Source organism: Scyliorhinus torazame, chromosome 18, assembly GCF_047496885.1.
Source record: "Scyliorhinus torazame isolate Kashiwa2021f chromosome 18, sScyTor2.1, whole genome shotgun sequence".
Taxonomy (NCBI): Eukaryota; Metazoa; Chordata; class Chondrichthyes; order Carcharhiniformes; family Scyliorhinidae; genus Scyliorhinus; species Scyliorhinus torazame.
This window is the reverse complement of record NC_092724.1, coordinates 135815636-135828436: the sequence shown is the minus strand read 5'-3', so window position 1 is coordinate 135828436 and position 12801 is coordinate 135815636. Positions and strand designations below refer to the sequence as shown.

Below are 12801 nucleotides of genomic sequence, written 5' to 3'. Positions count from 1 at the left end.
TAGTTTTCTTGCACATTGACTGTGGTATTGTAGTGTGGACTGTAACCAATATCTAATAATTCCTTCATTTCAATTCTGTTTTTGAAACAGGAGAGAAAGTGCTGGCTAGTGGGTCTGTCCAATTACCTCGCTTTACACTGCTGGAATCTGGCAGCCTTCTAATCAGCCCTTCCCACATCTCGGACGCTGGGAGCTACACATGCCTAGCCACCAATTCTCGAGGAGTAGACGAATCTTCTGGAGATCTCATTGTGTGGGGTAAGCGATGAGATTGCTTGGCAAATTGAAGTACCTTCTTACTACAAACGCAGCGTATTAAATCAGAAAAAGGAGGCAGCTTGGAAATTGGTTGAGAACAATTGTTAGGTCCATGATTCAGACATAGCTTTGTCCTTACCCTGAATCTTCAGTCCAAAACACTAGAGCCACAGTTGTGGTAGCTACATGGGCGGCACGGTAGCACAGTGGTTAGCACTGTTGCTTCACAGCTCCAGGATCCCAGGTTCGATTCCTGGCTTGGGTCACTGCCTGTGTGGAGTCTGCACGTTCTCCCCGTGTCTGTGTGGGTTTCCTCCGGGTGCTCTGGTTTCCTCCCACAAGTCCCGAAAGACGTGCTATTAGGTAATTTGGGCATTCTGAATTATCCGTCTGTGTACCCGAACAGCAGCAGAATGCAACGACTAGCGGGGCTTTTCACAGTAACTTCCTTGCAGTGTAAATGTCAACCTACTTGTGATAATAAAGATTATTATATTATTATTATAACAACAGGAAGTGACAAAGCAATATCATGCTATTTTGCAAGACAGACCCTCTGTGACATTTGAGCTAGAGCAATGTCTATTCCAGAATCAATCTATTTTGTGTATGCAAGGTTAAAATAGCATGGAGAGCCAATCTGAATAAAAATACGCCCGTAATAAATTGAAAGGTGGTTAGTCATTGTGTGTATTACTTTGCATCTTTGATTGAAGCTTATCACGTTGCTTTGTCTCATCATAAAACAGACTCAGATGTGCTACAATGTTGATGTTTATCCTAAAGCCCATGATACACGCCTGCAGCTTGGCACACACAGTTATCAGAACTGGCTGCTGTATTTCTTTATCAGCAGCTGACTGTGAAAGAAACGATACTTAACATAGAACATAGAACATTACACTTAGAGTGGAACAAAGTTTTAATCCAAATATTGGGTTGGATTTTACGTTTACCCAGGGGCAGGCTGACAGATGGATAGGGGACGTAAGGTTGGGCACAACGCCACGGGCGCTGTTCTCTGTGCATGTTCGCTCATCCCCACCCCTGTCCACCGTGCCAGTTTTATGCATAGCAGTGGAAGTGCCAGGCAGCCCACCTACCCATGGGCCAATTGAGATGCTGAAAGCAGGTGGCAGGCAAACAGTGCCGGGATTCCCCTTCCAACACTGGCCTGCATGTGGATGGACTTGCAGCTGGGAGGACTAAACTCTTGGAATCTTTAAGCAACAATTGTAAACTGTGATGCTGTATAGGTTTATTTTAGATGAATCAGTTAGAATGGGTTAAATGTACTTACCTTACCTGTATTCATCATCTGTTTTAGTACACTGTACAGCCACATTTACAGATAATCTGTTATCCTGTCACATACAGACTTGGATATACTAACATCACTCAGTGCATGAAGTGATTGTGGTCGGTAGTTTAGTATAAATAGAGGGGCTGTGTTCTATTCAGAGGGCCATGTTTTGAACTGTGATATTTTACAGTACTCCAGTATAAAGGTTAGCTTCTGTTTGCTGGAACCAGAGAAGTGCAAACACTAGAACAAATGAATGGGTGCCTCTTCATACATTTTATCCGATCAAGGCGGATCTGTTCCTTGTGTTAATTTTCCCAATTTTGTTCGTATCCCTGACACCCTTATCAAATAAAAAACAGTCTTGAAAATTACCATGAATAATCCAGAATCCACACCCTTTGAATGAAGTGAACTTCAAATTTCGCCCAAAGTACATACAACCTCTCCTCATAATGAAGCCTTCTAAACCTTTGTATCCTTCTAGTGAATCTGCACTTTACCCTGACAGCTGTCCCCCACCCAGACGTCACTATATCCTTCCTAAGGTACAGTGCCCAAAACTAAATACAGTTTTCCAGATGGGATCTAACCAAGGGATCTGTGCAGCTGAATTTCAAACACTTAGAAAGTCCCTTGAGAGAACATTAGCTCTTTGATTACCTCTTGTACTTGTTCACAACCTTTTATTAATTTGCACACAGCGACGACTAACTCCCTTTGCTCTTCTGCAGTCTTCAGTCTCTCACCAGGAGGACAACGTTCCCTTTTTCCTTCCTCAGATCCAAAGTGAAGACCTCACATTTCTCCTTATTGAATTCACTCAGTATGGCGGCACGGTAGCACAGTGGTTAGCACTGTTGCTTCACAGCGCCAGGGGCCCAGGTTCGATTCCTGGCTTGGGTCACTGTCTGTGCGGAGTCTGCACGTTCTCCCTGTGTCTGTGTGGGTTTCCTCCGGGTGCTCCGGTTTCCTCCCACAAGTCCCGAAAGATGTGCTGTTAGGTCATTTGGACATTCTGAATTCTCCTGCTGTGTACCCAAACAGGCGCCGGAATGTGGTGACTTGGGGCTTTTCACAGTAACTTCATTGCAGTGTTAATGTAAGCCTACTTGTGACAATAAATATTATTAGTATATTATTATTATTAAATTATTATTATTGTTCGCTCACTTAGTCTGTCTACTTCTTTTTGTAACTTTCTGATTCCATTCGCACAATTTGCTGTGTTGCCTAACTTAGTGTCATCTGCAAACTTGTAGACAAATCAATTTTTGAGTCATGAATATATATAGTGGAAATAACTGAGGGCCCCGTAGAGATCAATTTGTTACATTCCACTCACCGAAGGTGCTTCCTTTAATTCCACTCTTTTCCTCCCACCTCCCAAGCAATTACTGACCCTTTGTCACAAGGTTGCCTCAAGCCATGCATATTCAGTTTTGCCAACAATAGAGGTTCCATGCAAAAAACAACTCTGAACCTCTCTCTTGAGGTTTTCATATATTTTTCTGATGACCAGAAATTGCCGTTTTCATTCAAATAGAGCAATTTTTCAAAGAAATTGAAGTTAAATTAAAGAGAACGAAACCACAGGAATGGTGACACTTGTGGGCTCGGTAAGTTTGGAGACAGCTATCCCAATTCCATGAGTTTTTATTTACTAGGACACTATGTTATAATGTAAATGCGGCGATGTTTAAAACAAGTGAACAATCTATGTCAGAGTGCCCCCTACTGATGTTTTGTGAGCACTGCAACACTCAGGTTCCGTATTCAATTGTTCCTCTTGGACTTGGTGTTTTCTGAAAATGCCAAGTGTTGTGCATTTGACACGTACAAAATTCAGCTGCTTCTGGGGAGGTGAAGGTGAAGTGTAATATGTGTCCTGCTGCCAACATAGAGTGATGGAATAGTCTTACACTCACATTATTGAGCGTCGACTCAACCAGTATATGTTCCGAGGAGCAGATCCCTCTACTTGTCCTGGCCCCATTCCAAATCATTGTCAAGATAGATCCATTGTATCTCGAGCACATTATTGACATCTGCATCAACTTTGCTGCTGGAATTGTGCTGTGCCTCTCTGCTGACAAAGTCACCTGGCGAAGCCTTCAAAAACTCCTCTCCAAATGTACTGCCACAGAAGCAAATGGGTGTCTTTCAGGATATAACAAATGCTTCCCAAGATCCTATCTCTACCAAAGGCTTGGGTTCTTTTCCAGGTTCACAACAGGTCTCTGTTGAGCCTCAAGGAAGGTGCGAACAACAAAGTATCCTTGGAAATCTAGGGAACCCATCGCCAAACCCCCTAGATACATCTTTGGAATAATTGGGCGAGATCCTCCGGCTGTTCACGCAGCGGGATCTTCCGGTCACGCCAATGGTGCACCCCCGCCACGGGTTTCCCGCCGGCATGGGATGGATTCAATGGGAAAGCTCATCCAAAGAACAGCGGGCCACCAAAAAACATTCCGCGAGGAGGCCAGAGAATCTCACCCATTGAATTTATTCAAGGTCGAGTTCGATAGATTTTTAATAGACAATGGAGTCAGGGGTTATGGGGAGCAGACAGATAGGTGGAGTTGACACCATAACTAGATCCACCATGATCTTATTGAATGGCAGAGCAAGCTCAGTAGGCTGAATGGCCTATTCCTGCTCCTAAGTCCTATGTTCCTGTGTCCGCATGTTCCTATCCTCATTACTGGGGAGGAGGAGCAGGCAGAACAGAACATCATCACACAACGTAAAGTTTAAAGGATCATCCACCAAAAAGATATAATTCCAGTGCAATAGGATTTAACTCTAAATTCCTGCGGTGCCTCCCCACCTCAATCATAAATTTTCAATCTTGCTACTTAACCAGTCTGTCCTGCAATCTTTGTCGGCGCCGGGAGGTTGATATTTCTTTTTAGAAGAAGGCCTTCAGGGTCAATTTGAATAAAAGGTAACTGGAGACCAATATGTTAATAAGAATCAGAATAATATTAAATTTTAATTTTTATGACTTACTTTACAGCTCGCACACGTATCACAAATCCCCCACAGGAACAAAGTGTAATCAAAGGAACCATGGCAGTCCTAACCTGCGGCCTGACCCATGATCCCAATGTTGTAATCAGGTATGGTTTCCAGTCAGATTTCTGAAGAACCAATGGTGACAGTCCTTGAACTGTCCTCAGTCATTCCTGTAGTTTATAGTGGATCCAGTGGGATCCATGTTTATTTCTCAGAGGCTGCACAGTGGTGAGCATTGGAACTAATTCAATTTGCCTACAATTCTGGATAGCCACGCAGAAAGGTTATATCTCTCCATAGCTCCTTATGGTTATTTACATCTGTCAGTTTTGGAGATCCAATGGTGAATCAAAGTCATCTTCCAGCAGGTATCACTCTTCACTTTCTGAAGTTCATCGATTACATAACATGACATGGGGCTCAGAAGGGTGGAGCAATTTTCTGCGCAGCTGTGAAAAGCCTGGAGCGCGATTCTCCGAAATGGAGACTAAGTGTTCGCGCTGTCGTGAATGCCGTCGCGCTTCACGAAGGCGCGAAACGGGCGCGGGGACAACCGATTCTGGTCCCCACAGGGGGCCAGCATGGCGCTGGAGCGGTTCACGCCGCTCCAACCTCCCTTCCCGGCGCCAAATGTGGGCCGCGCCAACCCGCGCATGCGCGGGGACTTCTTCAGCGCGCCGGCCCCAACGCAACATGACGTGGGGGTTCAGGGGCCGGCCACGCAACAAAGTAGGCCGGGGGGGGGGGGGGTGGGGGGGGGGGAGAGAGGCCGGCCCGCCAATCGGTGGGCCCTGATCGAGAGCCAAACCCCATCGGAGGTGTCCCCCCCCCCCCCCCCCACAGGCCGCGCCCCGACCCTTTGCGCAGAGTTCCTGCCGGCAACGACCAGGGGTGAACGGCGCCGGCGGGACTCTGCCGTTTCCGCTCGGCCCATCCGGGCCGGAGAGTCGGCAGCCTGGCCGCGGACAGCGGCCCAGCTGTGAACAGCGGCCCCGCAACCGGTGCCGCGCCAAATGGCGATTCTCCGGCCCGGCGCGGGGCTGGGAGAATCGCGCCCCTGATGTGTGGTTTACTCTCCTAGTACAGTGTTCAATTTTGCTGGAAACTTCAAGGGTTCCCTTTAAGGGGGAAATTCTGAGTTGAAAAGGGCTACTTGTGGGAACTGCCAAGTCAGAGTGGCTGATGGCATCTGGGCTGTGATTGGTTAGGCAATGACACTGAGCCACAGGGAGAATATTAGTGGGGTCGGACTCGCATGACTGTCAATTAGGTGGATTCAATGGCAGACGACGGCGATGGAGATTTTCCTGCCTCTGCCCTTGAGATCATAAACATATTGAAGCTTGAGCCTGCTTGGTTCTCATTCATTATACAGCACTTGGGAAAGCGGTTACAGTGGGAGGGAAAAGGATTTTAAAACAGTATTAAAAGACTTTTCAATTGGTCTTCAGCGGCTTGGTATCCTATGTTGCAAGGCCAAGAGACATGAAGCGTTGATCAACAAGGATGTAAATTGCACAAAAGTACTATCTAAGGTCTATTATCAGTTGTGATCTAATCCATTCCATTGAATCAGTGCAAATGATTGTCAAGTCCAGGGTCCTCCAATAAATTTGCAGGCCCAATCTCAGGTTCTGTAGTGAGTTTGCGACTCAACTCACCAGACTGTAGGTTTCAAACAGTTGGTGCTTCAGCGAGAACCAGACAATCCATTGGAGCATTGACTTTCAAGCTAATCTAGAGTTTGAGTGAGGAAATGCCCGGCCCTGCTACCTACTCAGTTCTGTTCCCTCAGTTAACCAAAACAAAAATCTACAATGGGACCTGTTTAGCCTGCGGTTGGTGTTTGCTATTGGAAACAAGTATCAATATTAAAATGTGTTAATCTTATGATATTTTGCACTGTGGCATTCTCTGCCTTTCCTATGCAGACATGTGTGGCAGAAGAATGGGGCTGTGATTGATGTGGATGCCATCCCACGTATGCGACTTGATGAAGCAGGAACGTTGTATATCTCTCAGACTTGGTCAGGAGATATTGGAATATACACTTGCAAAGTGCTATCAGTAGGAGGGAATGATTCTCGCAGTGCTCAAGTCAGAGTCAGGTAAGTGAGGAATTTAATTACATGATCTGAAAGTACTTGAAAGCCACATTCATGCTATTATATTCCTACACCAAAAGTTGCCTGGGGCAGCCCTATAGCCTAAATTACCCTGCGTCAGGGCAGCACAGTAGCACAAGTGATTAGCACTATGGCTTCACAGCGCCAGGGTCCCAGGTTCGATTCCCTGCTGGGTCACTGTCTGTGCGGAGTCTGCACGTTCTCCCCGTGTCTGCGTGGGTTTCCTCCGGTGCTCCGGTTTCCTCCCGCAGTCCAAAGACGTGCAGGTTAGGTGGATTTGCCATGATAAATTGCCCTTAGGTTAGAGGGGGTTATTGGGTTACGGGGATATGGTGGAAGTGAGGGCTTAAGTGGGTCGGTGCAGACTCGATGGGCCGAATGGCCTCCTTCTGCACTGTCTGTTCTATGTCACTGCCCTAAGTGGCACCAAAGTAACCCTTCAAGTGGTGGTTTTGTTACATTGTTCTGATAGAAATGTTTTAACGTATAAAAAATATTTAAAGCGGTTAGTAGAAATGTAATAATGGTACTGTTAGGTGCATGTAAAAATGAATTAGGAAGGGGAATAACGTAGGCAGGCAGCTAATTGACTTACTATATTTAAAAAATCCAGGGTACTGTGAACCAGTTAGTTTTGCTTCAATGAGATGGACAATGAAATCATTACAAAAAGATGCAACAAGTGGAAACCAAAAATATCACAAAGATTGGTCAGTATGGATTTTAAAGTTCATGTGTGACCAACACAAGATAGGAAAACAACAAAAGAGATAGTAGGAGTTGACTCTACGGTGTATGAAATCTGCTTCACCAACCAATACAATCTTTGGGCTGATCATGAGCTTCACTTCCACTTTCCTGCTTGCTCACCATGCTTGATTCCCTGAAAAGCCAAAACATTTGTCAATCCCAGCCTTAAATATAGTCAATTGTGAAGCATGCAGAACCTCCTGGGATAAAGAATCCCAAAGATTTACAACCCGTTGAGTGAAGAAATTTCTTCTTATTTTAGTCCTAAATGATCAAAGCCATACCGCGAGACTGTGCCCCCACGTTCTACATTCCCCAGACAGCCGAAACAACTTCTCAGAGTCTACCCTGCCAAGCCTCTTCAAACTCTTACATGTTTAAATGAGATCATGGACAAAATTCTCCGTAATCAGCGCGATGTCCGCCGACCGGCGCCAAAAACAGCGCAAATCAGTCCGGCATCGCACCGACCCAAAGGTGCGGAATCCTCCGCATCTTGAGCGGCCGAGTCCTAACCTTGAGGGGCTAGGCCCGCGACGGACTGATTTCCGCCCCGCCAGCTGGCGGGAAAGGCCTTTGGTGCCCTGCCAGTTGGCGTGGAAATGACATTGCCGGGCGGCGCATGGCGGGAGCGTCAGCGGCCGCTCACGGCATCCCCGCGCATGCGCAGTAGAGGGGGTCTCTTCCGCCTTCGCCATGGTGGAGACCATGGCGAAGGCGGAAGGAAAAGAGTGCTCCCACGGGAAGGCCCGCCCGCAGATCGGTGGGCCCCGATCGCGGACCAGGCCACCGTGGGGGCACCCCCCGGGGCCAGATCGCCCCGCGACCCCCCCCCAGGACCCCGGAGCCCGCCCGCGTCACCTTGTCCCGCCGGTAAGAGAGGTGGTTTAATCCACGCCGGCGGGACAGGCATTCCAGCAGCGGGACTTCGGCCCATCCAGGCCGGAGAATCGCCGCGGGGGGGCCCGCCAACCGGCGCGGCGCAATTCCCGCCCCCGCCGAATCTCCGGTGCCGGAAAATTCGGCAACCGGTGGGGGCGGGATTCACGCCAGCCCCCGGCGTTTCTCCGACCCGACGGGGGGTCGGAGAATCCCGCCCAATCCTGCTTGTGATTAGAAGATGTTGCTTTCAAGCTCATCATGGAATTCGACTGTATTATGATGACTAGTTCTCATTGGATGTTTCACTATGAGATTACTAATTAACCCTGCCTCATTACATAGTACTAGATTTAAAATAACATTTCACTAGTTGAGTGCACAACATATTGGTCCAGGAAGAAACATGAAGGTGGTTTAGGAAAGCTTTTTTACATAGTGAAAAGGAAAAGATTAGTGAGGGTAAATGTGGGTCCATTACAGACGGAGACAGGAGAATATGGAAATGGTGGAGAAACTAAACAGTCACTTTGTGTCTGTCTTCACAGAGGAAGACACATAAAATCTCCCAGAGATACTAGAGAACCAAGGGACTTGTGAAAAGAGGAACTGGAAGAAATTAGTACGAATAAGGAGATAGCACTCATAAAAAATAATTGGATTGAAGGTTGAGAAATCCCCTGGACCAGATGAGCTAGATCCCAGAGTGTTGAAGGACGTGGCTGTAGAGATAGTGGATACATTGGTGATTATCTTTCAAAATTCTATGGATTTTGGAAAGATTCCTGCAGACTGGAAAGTAGCGAATGTGGCGACTAGGGGCTTTTCACAATAACTTCACTAACTTCAAGCCTACATGTGACAATAAAGATTATGATTATTATTAATGTAATCCCAAGGAGGGAGGAAGAAAAAAGAAACTCTGGACCTGTTAACTTGATGTCAGTAGTAGGGAAAATGTAAAATCGTATTATAAAGGATGTGAGGACTGGACACTTAGAAAATAATGATATGATTGGGCAGAGTCAATATGGATTCATGGAAGAGAAATCATGCTTGACAAATCTGTTGGGGGTTTTTGAGGATGTTTCCTTTGCCATCGGTAAAGGAGAACTAATGGATGTGGTGGATTTTCTTTTTCTTTTAGAAAATATTTTATTGAAGCATTTGTAATTTTCACAATTTAACATGTTGACATTTCTAAAGCAATCGCGCGGGTCGACGCACAAAATACCCACTAAGAGAACAACAAACAATAAACCATGTACCCCACTTCTCCCACCCTGTCCCCAATTACCCGTGTACTGAGTTCCCTGTCCTTATTTAACATCGCCATGCCTCCTGTTTTCCTCCCCCCCCACCCCCCGCCCTTCTCCCTTTCTTCCTTTACTGCTGACGTTCAATTTTTGTTGAAGAAATCAATGAACGGCCGCCAACTCCGGGCGAATCCCTGTATTGATCCTCTCAGAGCGGACTTGATTTTCTCCAGACTGAGAAACTCTACCATATTGCTGACCCACGCTCCTGATTTCGGGGGCACCGAGTCCCTCCATCTCAGCAAGATCCATCTCCGGGCCACCAGGGAGGAGAAGGCCAGGATATCGACCTCCCTCCCACACTTTGCCCCCGGATCATCCGACACCCCAAATATTGCCAATTCTGGACTCGGAGTTATCCTACCTTCCAGGACTTCTGACATAATGTGCAAATCCCTGCCATAATTCCCTCAGTTTCGGACATGCCCAAAACATATGAACGTGGTTGGACAGGCTACTTCCACACCGTCCACATCTGTCCTCCACCTCCTCGAAGAACCTACTCATCCGGGCTACCGTCATGTGGGCCCTGTGGACTACCTTGAACTGAATCAAGCTGAGTCTAGCACAGGACGAGGATGCATTTACCCTTTTCAAGGCTTTTTCCCACAGTTCAGTTTCCAGCTCCCCTCCTAACTCCTCTTCCCACTTCCTCTTCGCCTAGGGCAGCACGGTAGCATTGTGGATAGCACAATTGCTTCACAGCTCCAGGGTCCCAGGTTCGATTCTGGCTTGGGTCACTGTCTGTGCAGAGTCTGCACATCCTCCCCGTGTGTGCGTGGGTTTCCTCCGGGTGCTCCGGTTTCCTCCCACAGTCCAAAGATGTGCGGGTTAGGTGGATTGGCCATGATAAATTGCCCTTAGTGTCCAAAATTGCCCTTAGTGGTGGGTGGAGTTACTGGGTTATGGGGATAGGGTGGAGGTGTGGAGCTTGGGTAGCGTGCTTTTTCCAAGAGCCGGTGCAGACACGATGGGCCGAATGGCCTCCTTCTGCACTGTAAATTCTATGATGATAATCTCTGATAGGAGCCCCTTCACACTCTTAACAATTCCCTGCATATCTCCGAAACCTTCCCACCTCCAACCCCTGTTTTTGACAGCACTTCATCCTGTAGTCCCCTTAGGGGGAGGTGAGGAAAGCTTGGAACCTGCCTCCGTACAAAGTCCCGCACTTGTAGATACCGAAGCCCGTGCCCACCCGGCAAATCAAACACCTCCTCTAATGTCTCCAAGGTCGGAAAGCCCTCCTGCATGAATAGATCCCCAAACCCCTCAATCCCTGCCCACTGCCATACCTTAAAGCCCTCATCCAGCCCCCTCGGGGCAAACCAGTGATTGTCACAGATTGGTGACCACACTGACGCCCCCGCCAGTCTCATATGCTGCCTCCATTGCCCCCACACCCTTACGGCTGCCACCACAACCGGACTTGTAGAGTACCGAGTATCGGTATCGGGAGAGCCAAGTCCCCTTCTCTGCGGGTCCGTTCCAGGAGTGCCCTCTTTACTCTCTGGGTTTTATCCACCCATATAAACCTCGATATCGCCGCATTCATACTTCTGAAAAAAGCCTTTGGGACAAAATCAAGAGACATTGAAAAAAGAAGAGCAGTCTCGGATGGACCGTCACCTTCACCGTCTGAACCCTCCCCGCCAGCGTCAGTGGGAGCATGTCCCATCTATAGAAATCCCTTCTCATTTGATCCACTGCTTTGCCCAAATTTAACTTGTGAAGCTGCCCCCAATCCTTGGCCACTTGAATCCCCAGATACCTAAAACTCCACCCAACCACTTTAAAAGGTAGCTCCTTCAGTCTCCTTTCCTGCCCCCGTGCTTGAATCACGAACATCTCGCTCTTTCCCATATTAAACTTATAGCCTGAAAATCGCCCAAATCCTCTTAATACCTCCATGCTTTCAGTCATCCCCCCCACCGGGTCCGTGAGACCCTGTGTTCCACCCCCCCCCCCCCCCCCCCCCCTCCTAAGAGTTCTATGGCCAGGGCAAACAGTAATGGGGAGAGCGGGCATCCCTGCCTTGTCCCATGACATAGACTAAAGTGTTCCGACCAAACTCGGTTAGTTCTGACGTTTGCCACTGGGGCCTGGTACAATAACCGGACCCACTCCACAAACCCCTGCCCAAACCCAAACCTGCCTAAAATATCCCATAGATACTTCCACTTCACCCGGTCGAAAGCCTTCTCCGCGTCCATGGTGTAGAGGGTGCCATCTCCGCTACTCCACTACTGGGCCGATATCTGGGGTTTGGATGTCTGTGTGTGTCTCTCTCCAGCTGGCACTGAAACTTCAGAGGCCAGCGGATGTCGCACTGGGACACTTCCACTGAAGAGAGCACTGATTCAAGCCTGCCGTTTATTCCTAACCGACAGCCTGAGACTTATATCACACAGATCTCCAGACCCCTACCAATACCCAGGTGATTCTCTCTCTTGCCGGTGGGGCAACACCCACCCGGTTCCTACTCCACTAGAGTAGCTTTCCCAAGAGAGAGAATAGGACACTGCTGTTTATTTCCTAACCAGCAGTCTGTCCTGAGTGAATCGCTCAAGATGACCCTCGATTCTTGAACCCGGAATTAAGGTGAGGAGTATTTTAACAATGACTTGGTCAGAGATCGCTGGTGAAGGATTGAAGAATTTAAACGACTCCAATTATCATCAAATCAAGGTTTATTGTAAAACCCAGGTCAAAATCATCAACAGAAGAAACACAATAAAATCTTATGCTCTAATACAACTAAGTCTATTCAAAAGTAATATAGCGGACACAACGAAAATTCTTATGATTACACAGGTTTTAGCAATATCACAAGGCACAAAACAAGTTCCCTTCCCCAAAGCCTCAACCACTATTAAAGTCAAGGGAGTTTCGCAAGCTGCTGCAGAGTACTTACGGTCACAGGCTGCAGAGGTCAAGTCAGGGGTGCAGAGGTCGAGCCAAGAACGAAGAGAGACCCAATTGAAAACACAGCCCCTTTTATATTGCTTTACCTGGCTTTGTTCTGTGATCGGCCAGCCCCTTTTGCATTGAAAAAGGTAAGTTTTAAAGTTCCCGCTGGTCCCGCCCCCTTTGAGCCGGTCAGAGCTGTATGTTTCCGGGTATTCCTCGCAGGTCCGCCCCTTCCAGC

General features: G+C 47.6%; 1 protein-coding gene across 4 annotated transcripts in view; it reads left to right on the top strand.

The window, feature by feature from the left end:
• Positions 1 to 12801, top strand: part of sdk2b (sidekick cell adhesion molecule 2b) — a 1174030-nt gene that overhangs the window by 760217 nt on the left and 401012 nt on the right. For all 4 annotated transcript variants that reach the window (XM_072483445.1, XM_072483444.1, XM_072483443.1 and 1 more), the window contains 3 exons: positions 91 to 258; positions 4584 to 4686; positions 6514 to 6690. In XM_072483445.1, coding sequence (XP_072339546.1) covers positions 91 to 258; positions 4584 to 4686; positions 6514 to 6690 — 448 coding nt within the window. The remainder of the gene's footprint in view (positions 1 to 90; positions 259 to 4583; positions 4687 to 6513; positions 6691 to 12801) is intronic.